This window comes from Rhinatrema bivittatum, chromosome 8 (genome assembly GCF_901001135.1).
Source record: "Rhinatrema bivittatum chromosome 8, aRhiBiv1.1, whole genome shotgun sequence".
Lineage (NCBI taxonomy): Eukaryota > Metazoa > Chordata > Amphibia > Gymnophiona > Rhinatrematidae > Rhinatrema > Rhinatrema bivittatum.
Window position 1 is genome coordinate 258,863,678 of NC_042622.1, and position 21,469 is coordinate 258,885,146.

The following is a 21,469-nucleotide window of genomic DNA, read 5'->3' on the forward strand; positions in this document are numbered from 1 at the left end:
TACCATAGTGCTTCCATTCCCATCCTCTTGCTTTCTTGAAATCTGTTACTTTTTTTTTTTCCTCCACCATTTCCCACAGGAGGGCATTTCAGGCATCCACCACCCTTTCAGTGAAACAGTATTTTGTGACATTGCTCCTGAACCTGCCTCTTTGGAGCTTCATTTCATGACCCCTAGTTCTATAACTTTTTGACCAATTGATTTGTAATTCCAAAAGTGCAGAGAGCTCAGTTCTAGTTTCTTCGGAACCTTTGACATCAGTGGTATAAATCTAACATTAATTATGCTAATGATGTAGTATTAATGGTTTTTAAGAAATGAGACCTATAAGAGATAAATTGAGTATGGCATGAGCTTGAACCAAGAAGATAAAAATCATAATGAAAAAAAAACAAACTAATGCGATAGCTGTTGCAGAAATTGAACCAGATCAAGTAATATAATTATTTCAGTAGCTGGAAAATGTTTAACAAAAGTGAAGAGAAGAATTTGGAATACAAATGATTTTTGGGACTGCAAAGAGGAAATAGATTTTAAGATAAAAAGCTGAGTAGCTACAGCTCAGTAGATAGGAAAGACAAGTGTAATATGGGCTTACAGTAAAAAGAGTATAAAGAAAATTTAAGCACTTGAACTATGATGTGGTAGAATTCTGAAGATTAGCTGAAAGGACCAGATCTCAAATGAGTGAATGAGCTGCCCCAGAGGAAAATGGGATTTGCTGGTCATGATTCTGGTGACAAAATGTGGAAAGCAAAGGAGAGCGGAAAGCAAATAACAGTCTGGGGTGATGACATGCTCAAAATCAGAAAAAGGGAGAGAGCTGGCACACCGTAATTTCCTTCTCATATTGAGAATACCATCACAGGACTTTAAAAAAACTTGGCTTTTCAATGGCTCCAGAGAAGTCAGCATGAATTTGATTAGCAATTGGAACCTCTGATGTCATAAAGACATGACATCTTGTATGCTGTAGTCTCTGAGATGTCAAATACAAATATCAAAATATACTGCTGTGCAAGGTCATCTACTTTGGAGGGCAATAGCTGTAAGTATTCACTTCAGAGAAAAACAGAGATTGTTGACTATGTAAATAAGTGTTCTGATGTGTGCTCACATATATATTTAAAGCTCTGTTCTGGAATTACAAGGGCAGGAGTAGGATATATTGGCAGAGCTGTATTGTGGGTCTCTATGCTATAATAGGACAGAATGAGGTGCATAGCTGTGTATCTATGACTTTCTGAAGTGGAATGGAGGGTGATTTGGACAGGAATGAGATGCACTGGCAGAGGTACATTTGTAGCTGCGTATAACCCATCTGAATTATGACAGTCTCTTAGTGGTACTGTTGTTATGCTACATCTTTGAGCACATTAATATGCCTCCTGAGCTTATAGTGATAATTCTAATAGCAATTTACAGTTCTGGTGATATTTTTTTTAATTAGTTTTTATTGTTATAGACAACTGTAGTTTCATAAATAAAAAAAAAGTTGGAAGCATTTACAGATTGAGGCAAAGGGAGCAGTGTTGTAAATCTGGGGTTGTGGATAGACAGATGGACATGGTATTGACAGCATCTTGGGCATGTGCCATGAGAGCTGGGGCTGAATGGACGATAATAGTCTTGTTGTTCAGTACTTCCCCCCTGTAGTGCCTGATATAGTAAAAGATGTTTCCCATTTTGTGGTCTATGAGCAAAAGCTTAATCCATCTGGCCCTTAGTTTCCTTACTAGGCTGATATTTTATTTCTTGCAGCAGCATGAAGAGGCATAAGGAAGGGCAGAGTTTAGTGAGCTGCCTTGATGATAGAGGAGGGAGAACATAGCCAGTAAACTCTTCAGGAAAGCCAGAGTTGGGCAACCATTCAGTTTAGAAGCATTTCCTGTGGACGATGGAGGGTCCTGCCTCATCATACTCTTGTTTGGTGATCCACATTTGCTGGAATGTGGACAGGGATGCCAGGATGGAGCCACCGATCCACACAGAGTATTTACGTTCAGGTGGAGCAATGATCTAGAGAAAGGGAAGAGTTGGTCAGTGATGATAATCCATACTTGCTGAGTCTTCTGCAGTGCTATAGCCTCATTGCTCTCTTACGCTGAGCCATCAAGCTGAGTTTTTCCCTGTTCCCTGCTCCTTTAGGCTTCTACCTCAATTGGAACAGACTTCTATTGCGCTACAATACCCTGAACCTTCATTCCCAACGTGCTGGAGAGTTTATATTATTTATATCCACCCCTTCTAACTCAGCCCAGCCTGTACAGTGACAGTCCTTGGCCAGCTTCATCCAGACCTTGGCTAACATGGATTCTACATCTGGCTGTTTTGTCTTGCTGTTAAGTAATAAGTGAGATTCCCTTCCTAGCTCTCACCCACCATGGAGGGACCCTAAGCCAGGTGCTCTATGTGGATATGAACAGCATTTGCCATTAGGCTGGCCCCCAGAACCTATTTAATGGGATTAAAGTACTGAATGGTCTTGCTTTACTTAATGGACACCAATTAAGTTACATGTTTTCTGGGGGAAGGGGTTTTGTCATCCCCTAGCAGCAGTCACTGATTACAGCACTTTGAAGTAACTTCCTTACCTTGATCTTCATTGTGCTGGGTGCCAGGGCAGTGATCTCCTTCTGCATTCTGTCAGCAATCCCAGGGTACATGGTTGTACCACCTGACATCACATTGTTGGCGTAGAGGTCCTTACGGATGTCAATATCACATTTCATGATGGAGTTGTAGGTGGTCTCATGGATACCCGCAGATTCCATACCTTCGAGTAGAATACAGAAGAATGAGAGTTTAGGGGCCCATTGTTACAAGTTTCTGGAGTAAGAGCTGTAGGGCAATAAAATCAGCACTCCCCTGCTTTTTACACTCCTGTTTGCCATTAGTAATAGGGTAAAAGGTTTGTAGTGTATGGTGTACAAGGAGTAGAGCTTCCAGGAACAATGGGCATATTCTACAGGTGCCTGCTAGGTCAGCATTTAGGCCAACTGTGACACATATCCTGTTGTCCATGCCTGCTTCAGCCCTTCTCAGGCAGAGCCCCAGCATCGTACAAAGATTGGTAAATGCCAACAACATGGCCATGTGCCAGGATGCCACAAGGTAAGCAGGAGCAAAGTGGCTGAGGCTTTTCACATAATGCAGAAATGAGCTACCCAAGCAGGTTCCAACAGAGACCTGTTTCTGGGATGTGCATAGAAAACAGGGGGTGCAGTAGACTAGGAATGTGGGGAATGGCATCTTACCAATGAAGGAAGGCTGAAAGAGGGTCTCAGGGCACCGGAAACGTTCATTGCCAATAGTGATGACCTGGCCATCGGGTAACTCATAGCTCTTTTCCAGGGAGGAGGAGGAAGCAGCGGTGGCCATCTCATTCTCAAAGTCCAGGGCCACGTAGCACAGCTTCTCTTTGATGTCCCGCACAATTTCACGCTCGGCTGTAGAGAAGGAGAAAAGGGAGGGTAAATCAAGAACACCAAAGGGAAAGATAGTGGTGCCATCATTTGTTATGCTGTTGCTGCACTTGGGGATGAATTTTGGTTGGCAATTCTTATGCTCTTATTTCAGTGAGACTGCCTAGAATAGAGCTCTGTTATTTCTGAGCTGATGCTAGATTCTGTTTATAAGCCTAATGGGGCTCGGCCTGTCTCTTAGCTAGGTGTAATCACCTATTCTACCAGTCTCTCAAAGCGCTATCTCTGTCTAAAATCTAGAATAGAATTAAAAATTAAACTAAAGCAACACTTTTCAAACCCCCACTTCCCGTAGGCCCAGTAACTTCTCCCAAGTTTTCCCTACACTTGCTGCATTCTGCCACCTTGGAGAAGAGATGAGAGGGCATCTCAGTTTTGGAACCCAGGATGGTGTGGGCATTTACCAGTTGTCACGAAGGAATAGCCACGCTCAGTCAGAATCTTCATCAGGTAGTCTGTGAGATCACGGCCGGCCAGGTCCAGGCGCTGAATAGCATGGGGTAGGGCATAACCTTCATAGATGGGGACGTTGTGGGTAACCCCATCCCCAGAATCCAGGACAATACCTAGCGGAAGAGAGGAAATGATGAGCAAATGGGAGGCCCTGTTACCCTGACACCTTCAGTGTGTAACTAATTTTGCCTTATTACAACTTTCACCATTAAAATAAGTTAAAGGCCTGGTAGCTCAGTGATAATGCTGCACAATATGGTGTTGGAGACCTGGGCTTCATTCCTGGGTCAGGTCTTCTGCTCCCCATGCCTGCTGGGACTGGGGAAAAGGGAGGAGTTGGACATAGTGCAACAGTAACAGCTAGTGGTTGGCTTTAGGGCCTATGATTGCTATATTCCCCAAAGGAGCTGTGGTATATGGCACCCAGCTGAGGATGTCACTGTAATGACAATAAGCGGCACAGGGATTTTAAATGGGGGGAAAAATCATCATATACTTGCCTATGAGGGCTCATGGCACCGGATCCCAGCCCCACTTCCAATTGAGCTGGAAGCCCAAAGGAGCAGGAGGAAACAACTGGGTCCCCAAACCAAGAGAATAATTTGTTTCGCGATGTGGAATATTTTAATTGACTGCCAAAATTAGAAAACACTTTATGGAAGCCCTGTTTTGTTGCTTGTATGGCACTTTCATGTGCTTCCCCCCCCCTCCCCCTTCCCATTGTATGTTGTGCCCTGTCTGGCCACAATTTTCTGGCATTGTGATGAGCGGTTGGGGGGGGGGGGGGGGGGGGGAATATCTAGGGAAGGAGAGGAGTGTGGCAGGACATTATAGGGCCTTGTCCTGGTTTTGGTGTTCTAAGGTTATGATGGGAAGGATGAAAAATATTAACAGTGCAACAGAAATATAAACCAACAATGAAGCCATTCCTATATCAACATCTAGCTAAGAAAGGTCTTGGCCTCCAAAGGTCACTGCTTTTCTGAGCTTAGACTAATATATGCTTTAAAAAATATATATTTTTATCCTTAATGGGGGATGCATTAAGCTCAGCTGTGAAAGCAAAGAAAATAATTCATTGTTGAAAATGCATAACATAGGTGTTGCTAAATAAGTTGCAAGTATACAGCAGAACAGAGAGTGAGTGAGAAGAGTTCTCTTACCAGTCGTACGACCAGAAGCATACAGGGACAGCACAGCCTGGATGGCAACATACATGGCTGGGACATTGAAGGTCTCAAACATGATCTGAGTCATCTTTTCACGATTGGCCTTTGGGTTCAAGGGGGCCTCTGTCAGCAGGGTAGGATGCTCCTCCGGTGCCACCCTTAGCTCATTGTAGAAGGTGTGGTGCCAAATCTTTTCCATGTCGTCCCAGTTAGTGATGATGCCGTGCTCAATAGGGTACTTCAGTGTCAAAATGCCTCTCTTGCTTTGGGCTTCATCTCCCACATAGGAATCTTTCTGACCCATACCCACCATGACGCCCTGGAGGAGAGAGGAGAGAAATGAGGGGAAGTCATGCTTGAACTGCAGCTGGGTGCATGTGCACAATAGCTCGTGTGTTCTAGGTATGGTCATAGACTAACAAAATTAACCTTTTGACTTAAGCAGCCTTAGTGCAGTGGATCAAGATTTGTCTTGGATTTGTACATCCCTGTGATCTAACATCAGCGTAAGTCTACAAGACAAAACTTGTATTTATTTTATTTATTTAATAAATTTATATTACGTTGCTGTACAATTCTCAGTGGATTACATCAGCATATATATAGTTAAAATATGACCAGGCTTATTTATTCATTTAACAAATTTGTAGCACACTAATCTGGGTTTTTGGGAAAGACTAAACCACTCTCTACTTCATTCTGATATTGCAGTTTCAAATAGTCTTAAGTGACCCCAGTTGCCTTATTGATGGGCAAATAATAAAAATTTTCATGTAAAGATATGAGATTCTAACATCTTTCCCCTGAACATCATGCTTTTTAATCTCACCTTTTAATAAGGACTTCAGTGAATAGGCTGAGATTTGTCATAGAGTGGCACAAATCTAATGTCTGAAGGCAACCATACAAACATATTTGACCACCACTTTTTCTACCTCTAGGTGGCTAAGCAGCTGCTGTGCTTGAGGAAAGAATATCTGTTACGTTGAGGAACCCTTGCCTTCCTTCTGGGTGTGATCGAGGGAAAGAATCCTAGTTAGTGGAGGAAAGCTGTTTACCTGGTGACGGGGGCGGCCAACAATTGAGGGGAAGACAGCACGGGGAGCATCATCACCAGCAAAGCCAGCTTTCACCAGACCTGAGCCGTTGTCACATACCAAGGCAGTCGTCTCCTCATCATCACACATGGTAGTGCTGAGTGTCTGGTGATGGTGGAAGAGAGAGACCAAATGCATTATGAACAGAGCTCATTCCAATCCCTTTTTTATGGCCCTTTACCCTTACTGTTGTCACACTGAGGATTTGCCCATGATATATGAACCATAATGGGCAGCAGAGTGATCTGCTAGCTGCCACTCCTTCCCTTCACACACACACAAGCCCACAATACTGTAGCTGTTTATGTCAAATGAGACATCGGCTCATAGGCACCTGCCTACTCTGCCTATTGGTAAATCTGCCCTGATCATATGTGATTTCCATTTTAACATTAAATTCATCTAACTGGATTCCATGAATTCATTATAAATCTGACAAGGAAAGCAGGGGAAGGAACTGGCGTTTTAGTAAAAAAAAAAAAAAAGTTACAGAAGGGCAAAACAAGAAAGGGAAGCTGGCACGAACACCAAGAGGCAGGCAAATTGATATTTCAAACTAGCTAGCATTGCTGCTTTAAAACAGTGACAAAAGGACAATAAACAAACACATGTATATTATATATCCTCAAACCTAAATCTGCTGTCTGTAGATAGGCCCTGCCTAACAGCACTGGTAAAGCCACCACTGGTGTGTCTGTCCTGAGAGTGCGTTCAGCAAATGGCCCACTGCTTTAATTCCAAGAATAGAATGCTATTCTCCAATCATTTCACAGTCTGCTTCCTCCTGCCTACCCCCAAGCCTTCTGGTCTTCCTTCAGATCACGGGATGGAGGATTACTTGCTCTTCTGGCCAGGCTTTCTGAACACTACAAGAATCTCGCTCTTATTTTCAGCCTGAGAGAAAAACCTTCTCTTCCTTTCTCCTAATTATTTCCTCTCACTTCCATTTTCTTGTTTTCTCTTTCTCTTTTCTTTCCTTCTACCTGATTTCCTCTAGTTGTCTCTTACTCTGTCATCTTTTTCCTTATTTTACTTTTACCCTCCTGCACACTGCTTACCTTGTGCACCCTTCTATTCATCTCTGTAAACCTTTGCTTACATAATCGTTGTCTCCTTACCCCTACAGCACACAGTTGCAGCCCATTCCAGATTCACTTCCCTAAGACTCAGCAGCTATTAATAAAAAGCTTGACTTCCATTGCAGTAACATCTTGAGGCCTGAGTGCTGCAGGAAATCCACAGTTCTAAGAAATTCTTACCGGCTCCTAGAGCAGAGACAGGCTGAAAAAGGAGAAGGCAGCTTTGGATGGTGTCTTCTCAACTGGCACAGGATCATTTATACCCATTTCTCTGGGAGGGGGCAGAAACCACCCACTTGGCTCTCTCTGACCATCCTCTTTCACTGCTCATTAAGGGGATTTCACATACCCCATATTTGGAAAAGATCCAAACCACCTGTTCTCAAGCCATTCATAAGTACCAGATGGAAAGGGTCCAGCATCTCCCTCCCCTGATGTCCAGAACCATGTAGGGGCAAGAGGAGTGCACGCTTGTGGTGACCATGGTAAAAGACATTCCTTTGCCATATATAGAGGCACAGTGGCAGACAGCCCCCACCCACCACATCCCAGCTATCTCCACATTTGTCCCGTGCTGTGACTTGTATACATTCAGTCAACATATGGATCTATTCCTGGTTACCACTCCCACTTACCCCAAAGATAAGTCCCACGGGGGAAAATGACAGAATTATTTTGGTTCAAGCTGCAAAATAAAAGCCCATCAAGGATCACTGACCAAAACACTTAGCATGAATAAATGCACCCATGTAGTTTTAGCTACAGCTTCCTGAGGCCCAATTTATTCTTCAATTGAGAAATGAATCTGCTATGCTTGCCAGCCCAGGACATCAATCTGTGATACTTTGATTGGAATTCTGAGCATTTTTGTTCAGTTCTCTTGGATTTATTATAATTTAGCATATTTTACTTTTCTAACTGCAAACTTTACATTGGGTTTTTAAAAAAATGTTTTTCTGATTTATCCAGTTTGCAACTTTTGAAAACTGAAAAAGTGCTGTAGGGCTAGTGAGACAGAAACATCTGGAATTGTTAAATATACCTTAATTCTGTTCAGAACTGAAGTGTGAAATTGCATATTACTTTGGCTTGAAATTACAGCACAGTTATTTTTTACTAGCAAAAAGGACAGTGTGGGCTGGGGAATAAGTGGTGCAAGAGTTCTTATCCTTGGCAACTGGCAACATGCAGTGTAGAAAAAACTATTTATTGCAGATTATTTGCATTTAGTGTGCACTAATTGCATTTCACTGCATGTTGTTCACTACCCAGAGCTGTAGGAACTCACAGTAATCAGTCAAATATTTAAACTGCAATATCCATTCTTATGGCCCCATTTTGGGTGGAAAATCATGGGATGAGATGGACACCAAATCAGATGCCTTCTGCCCAAACTCTGAAGAAAATTATGATTTTCAGTGTGATTGACAAAGTGACCAAATCACAAATGCTAGCAAATTATATATATATAGAGAGAGAGAGAGAGTAGATGAAAAAGTTTTTTATATAGAAAAGTGAAAATTCATGTGCAGTCCCACTCATGTTTTACTGTATTATGTCCTAAAATACACCTATAGGACACAGGACAATATAACACATCTAGGTTCTAAAAGGGATTAGACAGATTTATGGCAGATCAATCAGGGACATCATCCTAGGTTCAGAGTATCCCTAAATCCATGGTTGCTGGAAATTGGAAGGGTAACAAGGATGACACATTTACCCATGGCCCATTTCCTACATACTTCTTCCAAGCACGTGTTGCTTGCCTCTGTTGGAGACAAGACACTGAGCAAGATGGGCCCTTGGTCTCACTCAGGATGGTGGTTATTATGGTCTTACATCACTTGACTTTTAAGGCATTATAAAGTTTGGTGCTCTTAGCCAGCAGAATAGAGGTGGGTCTGAAGAGAAAGAGAGTGTTCTGGTCAAGGCAAAGAAATTCTGATTTATAAGGAGCATGACTAGCATTCAGTTAGCACTGAGCATGGTGCAACACTCTGGCAGGAAGACAAAGCACAGTAGTTGGATAGACAAATATCCAACAAATGGATGGGACTCAAGATTTTTGTAGTAATACAGTAAATGACAACAGAAAAAGAACAAATTGGCACATCCAGTCTGCCCAGTAGTGCTGCAGCTTTAGGATGCTGGTTTTGTAACATGCGTGATTTTATAACATGCGTGCACTGAAAAAAAAAAAAAAAGAGCAGGGCCTCACAAGGAGCAGAGTCATTTTCTCCTCGGTGGTAAGCCTGCTGGAAAGTCTTTTCTTCGCTCTAGTATACCAGGAGCAGCAGCCGGTGAGTGACTGGGGGGGATTTACCGGTGGGCTGGTCCCTCCTCCCCTGGCCCAGAGACAACTGTGGGTTGTGCTCTGGTGAGGCCAACGTGCTAAAAAAAAAAAAAAGGAACAATCCGCGTCGTTTTTTAGAGCTGCGCTGCTCTTCAGCCTCCCGGGCTCCAATGGTTACTTTGGTGGCCTTCCCTCCTTTACAGCACAGCAATGCCGCATGCTTCGGCCTCTAAAGCCTGCGGGGAGCCGGCAGCATGGCTCTCCCGAGATAGCCTCTGTTCCCGGTGTCTCTGCGGGGGCGAGGGCCCGGCAGTGGCTGGCGGAAGGGGGAGGCAGGCGCATTTGTCCAATGGTGTGGGCGCCCTGATGCTGCCTCGTGGTACTCAGCCTGCCTCGCTCCCGCGAAACACGGGAATATCGGCCATTTTAGGAGCTGCAGATGCTGATGCAGATAGCTCGACAGGGGGAGGGAATCTCCCTCCTCAGTTATTTCCACATGATTTTTGCCCCGGATCTCCCCACGATTTGTTTTCCCACCTTCCCTGCTCCCTTGGGTATCCTCCCTCAGGAAAATCAGCATCCTTTTTCAGCTGATTTTATTTTGCTGTTACATAAGGCATATTTAGCTAGCCTTATTCCCATGGGGGATCCTGAGCTGCCTCCGGGAGGCCTGGGACTGGGCCCTCTCCTCCCGTGCAAGTTCCTAGGCTGGATCCCCCCCAGATTCGGGTGGGCTGGGAAGGGTCCGGTTCTGGGAGCCAGGGTGCGTTGCCGCTGGCGGATCTGCTTCAGGCAGAGGTGGATGAGGATTCCGAGTGTGTGGCCCCGGTGGAAGGGGATGATCCTTGGGTCCTTAGGCTCTGTCGTAGAGGTGAGTTGGAGCCGATGATTCCATATGTCCTAGCGGAGTTGGGCATGCCGGCTGGTCAGACACAGACTCCTCAGGATCAGGGCATGGTGGATCCGGAGCTGTCTGGTCTTCGTCCCTCAGCTAGGACTTTTCCTTTTCATCCTATGTTGCTCCAGCTGATGTTTCGGGAGTGGGATACTCCGGAAGCTAGCATTCGCGTAGGCAGAGCTATGGAAAAATTGTACCCGCTGCCGGACGACTCTCTCAACCTCCTTAAGGTTCCCAAGGTGGATGCGGCCGTATCCGCAGTCACCAAGTGTACGACTATTCCAGTGGTTGGGGTGGCTGCCCTTAAGGACCCTCAGGATCGTAAGCTTGAGGTGCTTCGAAGTGTCGGCTCTGGGGGTTCGAGCGGCCGTTTGCAGTAGTTTAATGCAGTGTGTGAGTCTCCGGTGGACACAACTGAGTGCCAGAGAGCTTTCCCTGGAGGAGTCGGAGCAGGCTGATCATTTGAAGGCGGCGGTAGTGTATGGGGCGGATGCCTTGTATGATCTCCTTTGTACGTCTTCGCGTACTATGGCTTCTGCAGTGTCAGCCCCCAGGCATTTATGGCACCGTAATTGGTCGGCCGATGTTTCCTCCAAGTCACAGCTGGGTGCCTTTCCGTTTCAGGGGAAATTAATTTTTGGAGATGATTTGGAGCAGCTCATTAAGTCCTTGGGGGACAATATGGTGTAAATCTCCCGAAGGATAGGCCAAAGGCTTCCAGAGGGTTGGCGCTTCCCGGTCGTGTTTTCGGGGGCAGCGCTGTTTCGCCAGTCTAAGCCGGCTCCGTTTGGCCAAAGACAGTCATCCAGCAGATCACAGACTGGGTCTCCTTCCTTTCTTGGCCATAGACCTGCCCGAGACGGCGGTGCCACAGGGGCGACAGGAGTCAAGTTCTCCCAATGAAATAGTGCCGGTCCACTCCCCTGTTCCGGTCGTTGGGGGGCGGCTGTCCCTGGTTTACAAGGAGTTGGTCAAAATAACTTCGGACCATTGGGTTCTAAACATTATAGAACACGGCTATGTCTTAGATTTTGCTTGTCCCTTACAAGATCTAAGAACATAAGAAATTGCCATGCTGGGTCAGACCAAGGGTCCATCAAGCCCAGCATCCTGTTTCCAACAGAGGCCAAACCAAGCCACAAGAACCTGGCAATTACCCAAACACCAAGAAGATCCCATGCTACTGATGCAATTAATAGCAGTGGCTATTCCCTAAGTAAACTGATTAATAGCAATTAATGGACTTCTCCAAGAACTTATCCAAACCTTTTTTGAACCCAGCTACACTAACTGCACTAACCACATCCTCTGGCAACAAATTCCAGATCTTAATTGTGCGTTGAGTGAAAAAGAATTTTCTCCGATTAGTCTTAAATGTGCTACTTGCTAACTTCATGGAATGCCCCCTAGTCCTCCTATTATCCGAAAGTGTAAATAACTGATTCACATCTACTTGTTCAAGACCTCTCATACAGGCCGTATGTCATTGGACGCGCCTTTTCCCTTACCCCTTATTCAGTAAGGGGCGAAAAACGCGTTTCCAACCCGCCGAACCTAATAGCGCCCTCAACATGCAAATGCATGTTGAGGGCGCTATTAGCTATTAGGTATTCGCTCGCGATTAGGTATTCGCTCGCGATTCAGAAAGTGAAATGTGCAGCCAAGCTGCACATTTTACTTTCAGAAATTAGCGCCTACCCAAAGGTAGGCGCTAATTTCTTCCACCACCGGGAAAGTGGTGATATTAAGTTGGAGGTCCCGAAGAGTAAAAAAAAGATAAAAAAAAAAGAAAAAAAATTTGAAGCCGGCCGCTGTCGGGTCGAAAACCGGACATTCAATTTTGCCGGCATCCAGTTTCTGAGCCCGTGGCTGTCAGTGGGCTCGAGAACCGACACTGACAAAATTGACCATCGGGTGTCAAACCTGCTGACAGCCGCCGCTCCTGTCAAAAAGGAGGTGCTAGGGACGCGCTAGTGTCCCTAGCGCCTCCTTTTGCCCGTTTCTACCAATGGGCCTCATTTGAATACTGTATCGCGCGCACAGGTGAGTGGCCTGTGCGCACGTGCTGGGAGAGCGGGCATTCGCCCGCTCTCCTGCGGACTTTACTGAATCGGCCTGATGATCTTAAAGACCTCTATCATATCCCCCCCTCAGCCGTCTCCTCTCCAAGCTGAACAGCCCTAACCTCCTCAGCCTTTCCTCCTAGGGAAGCTGCTCCATCCCCCCTGTCATCCTGTCTGCCCTTCTCCGCACCCCCTCCATCGCAACTAGATCTCCCTTGAGATGTGGCGACCAGAATTGCACACAGTAATCAAGGTGCAGTCCCACCATGGAGCGACACAGAGGCACTATGACACTTTCCGTTTTATTAACCATTCCCTTCCTAATAATTCCTAACATTCTGTTTGTCGCCCTGCGAGTCCCTGGAGAAAAGGCGCCAAGTGTCTTTCACGCTTCGCCAATTGTTAGACCTCAGGGCGGTCGTTCCGGTTCCTTCGGACTAACTTCGAACCGGCAGATATTTGATTTATTTTCTGGTTCCGAAGAAGGAGGGGCCCTTCTGTCCGATTTTAGATCTGAAGAAGGTCAAAGAGCATGGAGATGCTACATTCCATAATTGCCTCTGTCGGAGCAGGGGAGATTTTAGCGTCCCTCGATTTGAGGGAAGCGTACCTACACATTGCAATTCAGAAGGACCATCAGTGGTATCTCCGGTTTATGGTCCTTGGCAAGCATTACCAGTTTCAGGCACTTCCTTTCAAGCTGGCTACCGCTCCACGCACGTTTACCAAGGTGATGATGGTCGTGGCGGCGGCGGCTCTCCATCACCAGGGGATCGTGGACCATCCCTACTTGGACGATTGGCTCATTCGAGCGAAGTCAAAGGAACTATGCGAGGCGGCGGTTGCCAAGGTGGTGCAGACACTTCGCACTCTGTTGGATCATCAATGCGGACAAGAGCCAGTTGTCCCCTGCCCAGGTCCTGGATTTTTTGGGGGCGAGATTCAATACTTGGATTGGGAAATTATTCCTGATGCAGGAACGGATAGACAAACTCATGTCGCAAGTTCGGCGTCTCTTGTCCCTCCCAGTTCCCAGGGTTCTTTGGTTCTATGGCGTCTACTCTGGAGTTGGTCCCGTGGGCTTTCACTCATATGAGGCTATTGCAAAGGGCTTTGCTCTCACGTTGGGACCCCAAGTCAGAGGCTTTTCAAGTCCCCTTACCCCTCCAGGAACCGGCCAGGTCCAGCCTAGCTTGGTGGCTGAGCCCCGAACACTTGTCCCGGGGGGGGGGGGGGGGATCTGGAGGTCCCTCAGTGGACTATTATGATGACGGATGCCAGTCTTTCTGGCTGGGGGGCAGTTTGCCAATCTCAGGCAGCGCAAGGCCAGTGGACGCAGCAGGAAGCGCAAGGGTCCATCAGTCGTCTCGAAACCAGGGCAGTACGGTTGGCCTTGCAGCAGTTCTTGCCTCTGGTTCATCTTCGGTCAGTGAGAGTGCTCTCCAACAATGCAACGATGGTAGCATACATCAACCGACAGGAAGGCACAAAGAACCATCCCGTAGCTGCGGAGGCGGACGAGCTGATGGCCTGGGCAGAAATTCATCTGCCCAGGATAGCAGCTTCGCACATTGCCGGAGTAGACAACGTACAGGCGCATTTTCTGAGCCATCAGAGATTAGATTCCGGAGAATGGGAGGTGTCTGATGAGGCATTTGCATTGATATCTCATCGGTGGGGGATTTCCCGATTGGATCTACTGGCGACTCAGGGGAATGCCAAGGCACCGCGCTTCTTCAGTCGCAGAAGAGAGCATGGAGCGGAAGGGGTGGACGCTTTTGTCCTCCCATGGCTTCGTGACATTCTGCTCTACACATTCCCTCCTTGGCCTCTGGTAGGCAAGGTCTTGAGAAGGGTAGAAGCCCATCCAGGAGAGGTGGTGCTGGTGGCTCCAGAATGGCCACGGAGGCCGTGGTTCGCAGATCTCCTCAACCTGGCAGTGGACGGACCGCTCCGTCTGGGTCATCTTCTGAATCTCCTGCAGCAGGGTCCAGTATTTTTCAACCAGATGAATCGCTTTTGTCTAGTGGCTTGGCTTAGGAGAGGCGGCAGTTGAGAAAGAAGGGGTATCTGGATTCGGTAATTTCCACTCTTTTGCGGACTCGCAAAACTTCCACCTCTCTGAGTCTGGAAGGTTTTTGACTCTTGGTGTAGCAGGTCGAATGTTTCCCCTAGGCGGGCCTCGATAGTCCACGTTCTAGCCTTCTTGCAAGAGGGTTTGGCGAAGGGGCTAGCTTTCAGTTCTCTACGGGTTCAAATGGCGGCGTTAGGCTGTTTACTTGGGAAGGTGGACGGTGCGTCCATAGCAGCTCATCCGGACATGGTTCATTTCCTTCGAGGTGCTAAGCATTTGAATCCACCACGTCGAGCAGTTTGTCCATCCTGGAGTTTGAATTTGGTCCTTAGGATGTTGTGTGACCCTACTTTTGAACCGCTCAAGTGCGTCACTCTGAAGGACCTTACCCTCAAAACGGTGTATTTGGTAGCTATCTGCTCGGCTTGGAGAGTTTCGGAAATTCAGGCTTTATCTTGTCGCGAGCCTTTTTTTAGGTTTTTCCGATTGTGGCATTTCTCTTAGAACTGTGCCATCCTTCCTGCCTAAGGTTGTATCGGCTTTTCATGTGAACCAGTCTGTTGCATTGCCTGTGTTTCTGGATTTGGATCAGAATTCTCTACATGCTCGAGAATTGAAACGCTTGGATGTCAGGTGGGCACTGATGTGTTACTTGGAGGTCACTAATGATTTTCGCCTGTCGGATCACCTTTTTGTCTTGTGGAGCAGTCCCAGAAAAGGGCATAAAACTTCCAAGGCTACTATTGCCTGATGGTTGAAGGATGCTATTGTTTCAGCATACATATGTCACGGGCGAGCAGTTCCAGAGGGTCTTAAGGCTCATTTGCTCCGTTCTCTGCATCCTGGGCAGAAAGTCAATTAATTTCCCCTCAGGAGATCTGTAGGGCAGCGACTTGGAAATCTTTGCATACCTTTGCTCGGCATTACCATTTGGATGTTTGGGCTCCCGACTCAGAGAGCTTTGGCAGCGGTGTGCTTCGAGCGGGGCTTTCTAGGTACCACTCCATGTAAGGCAGCTTGGGTACATCCCAGCAGTCTGGGCTGATCCAGGTACGTACAGGGAAAGGAAAATTGGTTCTTACCTGCTAATTTTCGTTCCTGTAGTACCATGGAATAGCCCAGACGCCCGCCCGGATTTTTGATTCTGCTCGAGAGTTTATCGATTTTTTTTCTGTCACACTATATAGCAGGATGAAGATTTCACAAATGCGCTTATTTTGTACATAGTTGAGTCTCATAAATTTGGTTTGACCATTTAAATTTTGGATTCCTGTTACCACTTTAATTCTGCTTTGATATTGTTTATATTGAAGGGGCTGCAGATGGCGCATCCTACTTACAGGGGTGCCCTTCAAGCTTTTCTCTGTCTCCATCTGCTGGAAGGGAGGCATAACCCAGCAGTCTGGGCTGATCCGTGGTACTACAGGAATGAAAATTAGCAGGTAAGAACCTATTTTCCTTTTGTGCTTCCCTGCTTCCTCCCCCTCCATAAAAAACACATTTTTTATTTATGTATTTATAAAATATATTCCCCCCTCCGCAACACCAGTATCCCTTTGTTGCCACCTCCTTTCCCCATCATCCCTTGTACTCTACCCAGCACTTGTATCTCCTACAATCCTCCTCTGACCTCGTTCTTTCTCACCCCAGTGCTCAGCAGCAGCTCCTCCACCACCACCTCTGCCCAACTGCAAAGTCCTCCCTTGTCTCCCCACAAGCTGATATTCGTAAAGGAGATTCACTGTGATGTCTCCCCTCTGGAATCCCTCCTCCTACCTGCAGACTAAGTCCCCTAGTCTTGCTTCAGTTTTGTGGTGGTGGTAGTGGTGGCTCTTCCATGCAGGCAGCAGTTCTTCCTCGGGGGTGCTTCCTGGTTAATTCTGTTTGTCTGTGACAGTCAATAATTCTTCTAAACTTGGTTCTTAGGGTCTGCTTCCATTTGACCTTAGGCGGCTATAGTACAAAACAGATCCTCCTCTTCGAAACTCCTGCTTATTTAGCAAGCACTACCTTATGTTCCTGTGCAACTGCTCAGGCCCCAGGGGATTGATTGCTAATTGCAGCCTGAATTAAGACAAGCTGAAGGGTGCTTGTGTGTGTGTGGGGGGGGTGGCATGGGGGTACTCCCTTGGGCATAACATCCTGTGCAGTCACACACCCCTAACGCTGGTCCAGTATGGGACACAAACAAAGTCATAGCCCCATAGCTTTTTAGGCAATGGAAACAGGCAACAGGGGCTAGAGATTGAAACTTATAGGGGTGGTGGGGACTTGAGACCTCTCCTCTGAAGAAAAACCCCAGGACCTGTAATATTTATATGATAATCTGGTCTAATAATGTCACTTGCTCCTTTGCTGTACACAAACCTCTCAAAAATTATACACGGAGAGCCCATACCAATTTGTCTTTCTCCTTTTCATTATCTAATCAATTATACCCAATACTAAGTGGTCTCTAAAGTCACATCTGCCCACAACCAGGGCTGAATGCCCTAGCCAGAGGGGAGGGAGGGCATTGAACAGAAGAGTAAGGACAATTACTGCAGTGTAGCCCTTTACAAAGGGAATTTTCACTTCAAGAAAAAGGAATTTAGAAATGATAACATACAATTCAGTTGTTCTCCCAGTTTTTGTTTTAAAGCCCTGCCCCAGCTCTCTGGTGGTGCTTGCTCAGTCTCATAGGAACTGTCCACTATTCTATAGTGCACTTTAGGAACATGATGAGTTTGTACAAGGCAAACATGCACAATGCTGATTCTTCCATTAGGCAAACTAGGCAGTGCCTAAGGCACTGAAATTTTTTTGGGGGGGGGGTACAAAATCCCCAGTAACCTTCAGATGCTGCTTACCCGTTGTTAAGGCATGGCACCACAAGAGAGAAGTGAATGAATGCTGGATAGATTGAGGGGTGGAAACAGAGGAAGCTGGGTGGGTAGGAAGGAAAGTTGTGGAGAGAGGATGCTAGGTGGGTAGAGTGGATTCTGGGCAAGTAGGGGGCAGTACAAGAAGAGGGCAAAGAGGGGGGTGATGCTGGTGTGCTGAACTTGGAATGAAGGGAAGAAAGGAGAAATGCTGGACTGGGGGATAGAGAAGGGATGCTGAGCACTGCGGACAGGCGACAAAGGGAGGGAGATGCAGGATTTAGCACAGAGTGAGAGGTGATTGCTGATCATAGCGAGGGAGGAGGATTCAGTGCCAGAGGTGCTGCTGTTAGGCAAATGTATAAGGGCCCAGGACTGAAGATTCACCTAGGGCACCTAATATCCTTGCATTGAGAGAGATGCATTTTCTTTCTCTCTCTCTCGCTTACAAAGAAGTTGTTTGGTATTCATGCCTGTCAGTCCATGCATTTGTCTAGGAGGTGATTATAATTCTATCCCAAGTGGCTGCATGAAAGGGAGGGAGTAGCTAGACAGCACATGGTATGTGCAGAAGCTGGGAAGGGAGAAGTCTCTGAACTCTGTCACACTGCTAGCTGCAAAAATCTGAATACTGCCAGGGAGTAAAAATACCTCTGACTGCGTGAAGCCAGGAATAGTTGTAGGCCTCCAGGGCTCACTTATCAGGAAGCAGCTGAGCTGTATTGGTTGGGGCAGTGGTTCTCAACCTTTTTCCCATTGTGACACACCTGACAGATCACACATCTGTGACACACTGCTCAATACAATTCACGGTGGAAATAAAAAATAAAGGCCCAGTATTATATTTATTGTTTAGAATGACACAAGGGAAAGATAAGTAAGAACATAAGAACATGCCATACTGGGTCAGACCAAGGGTCCATCAAGCCCAGCATCCTGTTTCCAACAGTGGCCAATCCAGGCCATAAGAACCTGGCAAGTACCCAAAAACTAAGTCTATGCCATGTTACCATTGCTAGTAATAGCAGTGGCTATTTTCTAAGTCAACTTGATTAATAGCAGGTAATGGACTTCTCCTCCAAGAACTTATCCAATCCTTTTTAAAACACAGCTATACTAACTGCACTAACCACATCCACTGGCAACAAATTCCAGAGTTTAATTGTGCGTTGAGTGAAGAACTTTCTCCGATTAGTTTTAAATGTGCCCCATGCTAACTTGATGGAGTGCTCCCTAGTCTTTCTATTATCTGAAAGAGTAAATAACCAATTCACATCACCCGTTCTAGACCTCTCATGATTTTAAACACCTCTATCATATCCCCCCTCAGCCGTCTCTTCTCCAAGCTGAAAAGTCCTAACCTCTTTAGTCTTTCCTCATAGGGGAGCTGTTCCATGCTGTTCCATTCCCCTTATCATTTTGGTAGCCCTTCTCTGTACCTTCTCCATCGCAATTATATCTTTTTTGAGATGCGGCGACCAGAATTATACACAGTATTCAAGGTGCAGTCTCACTGTGGAGCGATACAGAGGCATTATGACATTTTCTGTTTTATTCATCATTCCCTTTCTAATAATTCCCAACATTCTGTTTGCTTTTTTGACTACCGCAGCACACTGAACTGATTATTTCAATGTGTTATCCACTATGATGTATAGATCTCTTTCTTGGGTGGTAGCACTTAATATGGAACCCAACATTGTGTAACTATAGCATGGGTTATTTTTCCCTATATGCATCACCTTGCACTTATCCACATTAAATTTCATCTGCCATTTTGATGCCCAATTTTCCAGTCTCACAAGGTCTTCCTGCAATTTATCACAGTCTGCTTGTGATTTAACTACTCTGAACAATTTTGTATCATCTGCAAATTTGATTACCTCACTCGTCATATTTCTTTCCAGATCATTTATAAATATATTGAACAGTAAGGGTCCCAATACAGATCCCTGAGGCACTCCACTGCCCACTCCCTTCCACTGAGAAAATTGCCCATTTAATCCTTACTCTCTGTTTCTGTCTTTTAGCCAGTTTGTAATCCACGAAAGGACATCGCCACCTATCCCATGACTTTTTAATTTTCCTAGAAGCCTCTCCTGAGGAACTTTGTCAAATGCCTTCTGAAAATCCAAATACACTACATCTACTGGTTCACCTTTATCCACATGTTTATTAACTCCTTCAAAGAAGTGAAGCAGATTTGTGAGGCAAGACTTGCCTTGGGTAAAGCCATGCTGACTTTGTTCCATTAAACCATGTCTTTCTATGTGTTCAGTGATTTTGATATTTAGAACACTTTCCACTATTTTTCCTGGCACTGAAGTCAGGCTAACCGGTCTGTAGTTTCCCGGATCACCCCTGGAGCCCTTTTTAAATATTGGGGTTACATTAGTTATCCTCCAGTCTTTCAGGTACAATGGATGATTTTAATGAAAGGTTACAAATTTTTACTAATAGGTCTGACATTCCATTTTTGAGTTCCTTCAGAACTCTGGGGTGTATACCATCCGGTCCAGGTGATTTACTACTCTTCAGTTTGTCAATCAGGCCTACCACATCTTCTAGGTTCACCGTGATTTGGTTCAGTCCATCTGAATCATTACCCATGAAAACCTTCTCCGGTACGGGTACCTCCCCAACATCCTCTTCAGTAAACACTGAAGCAAAGAAATCATTTAATCTTTCCACAATGGCCTTATCTTCTCTAAGATTGAAATTGAATAAATAGTAATCATCCCATACCAAAACAGCACCAATTTCCAGCACTCAGACAGTAACCATCTTAAAGGCAAAACTGAAAATATTACACCATGCCTTAAGACTCCAATACTCCTCCTATTAGGAAAACAGACCAAGCCAGGCTCCTATAGAGAGATCTAGTGTGTGTCTGTCTCCCACCTCTGAGCCTGACCAGTGGCCCCTCTCGGGATCTTTCCCTGTGGGCGTGGTCATCTGCCACTGGCCCAAGGATCCACCCACAATTATCACAAATAATAACACTGTCACTCACAAGCTCTCTCTCACACACTGGTGCTCAGTCACACACATACACATGCTTTTTCTCTCTCACTTATATAGGCTCTTAATCACACATTTACACACATGCTGTCTGTCTTTTCACACATAAACACACAGGCTTTCAATTATATGCTTTCAGTCACACACAGACACACATGGCTTTACCCAGGGCAAGTCTTGCCTCACAAATCTGCTTTACATTTTTGAAGGAGTTAATAAACATGTGGATAAAGGTGAACCGGTAGATGTAGCATACTTGGATTTTCAGAAGGCATTTGACAAAGTTCCTCATGAGAGGCTTCTAGGAAAAGTAAAAAGTCATGGGATAGGTGGCGATGTCCTTTCATGGATTGCAAACTGGCTAAAAGACAGGAAACAGAGAGTAGGATTAAATGGACAATTTTCTCAGTGGAAGGGAGTAGACAGTGGAGTGCCTCAGGGATCTGTATTGGGACCCTTACTTTTCAATATATTTATAAATGATCTGGAAAGAAATATGACGAGTGAGGTAATCAAATTTGCAGATGATACAAAATTGTTCAGAGTAGTTAAATCACAAGCAGATTGTGATAAATTGCAGGAAGACCTTGTGAGACTGGAAAATTGGGCATCCAAATGGCAGATGAAATTTAATGTGGATAAGTGCAAGGTGATGCATATAGGGAAAATAACCCATGCTATAATTACACAAGGTTGGGTTCCATATTAGGTGCTACAACCCAAGAAAGAGATCTAGGCGTCATAGTGGATAACATATTGAAATCGTCGGTTCAGTGTGCTGCTGCAGTCAAAAAAGCAAACAGAATGTTGGGAAATGTCATAATGCCTCTGTATTGCTCCATGGTGAGACCGCACCTTGAATACTGTGTACAATTCTGGTCGCCACATCTCAAAAAAGATATAATTGCGATGGAGAAGGTACAGAGAAGGGCTACCAAAATGATAAAGGGAATGGAACAGCTCCCCTATGAGG

The 21,469-nt window shown here is 45.6% G+C and overlaps 1 protein-coding gene and 1 long non-coding RNA gene across 2 annotated transcripts; one reads left to right on the forward strand and one right to left on the reverse strand.

The window, feature by feature from the left end:
• The first annotated feature begins 1,000 nt into the window (after positions 1-1,000).
• LOC115098248 lies at positions 1,001-6,689 on the forward strand. The gene is made up of 2 exons (XR_003858453.1): positions 1,001-1,048; positions 6,049-6,689. It is a non-coding gene; the product is annotated as an uncharacterized LOC115098248 (long non-coding RNA).
• On the reverse strand, positions 1,426-7,616 carry LOC115098247 (actin, alpha cardiac muscle 1-like). The gene is made up of 7 exons (XM_029614721.1): positions 7,464-7,616; positions 6,166-6,309; positions 5,102-5,426; positions 3,890-4,051; positions 3,258-3,449; positions 2,595-2,776; positions 1,426-2,019 (listed from the first exon to the last, which is right to left on the reverse strand). Exons 2-7 carry the CDS (start codon positions 6,292-6,294, stop codon positions 1,876-1,878), a joined length of 1,134 nt encoding a protein of 377 aa, XP_029470581.1. The 5' UTR covers positions 6,295-6,309; positions 7,464-7,616; the 3' UTR covers positions 1,426-1,875.
• Between the last annotated feature and the right edge of the window lie 13,853 nt (positions 7,617-21,469).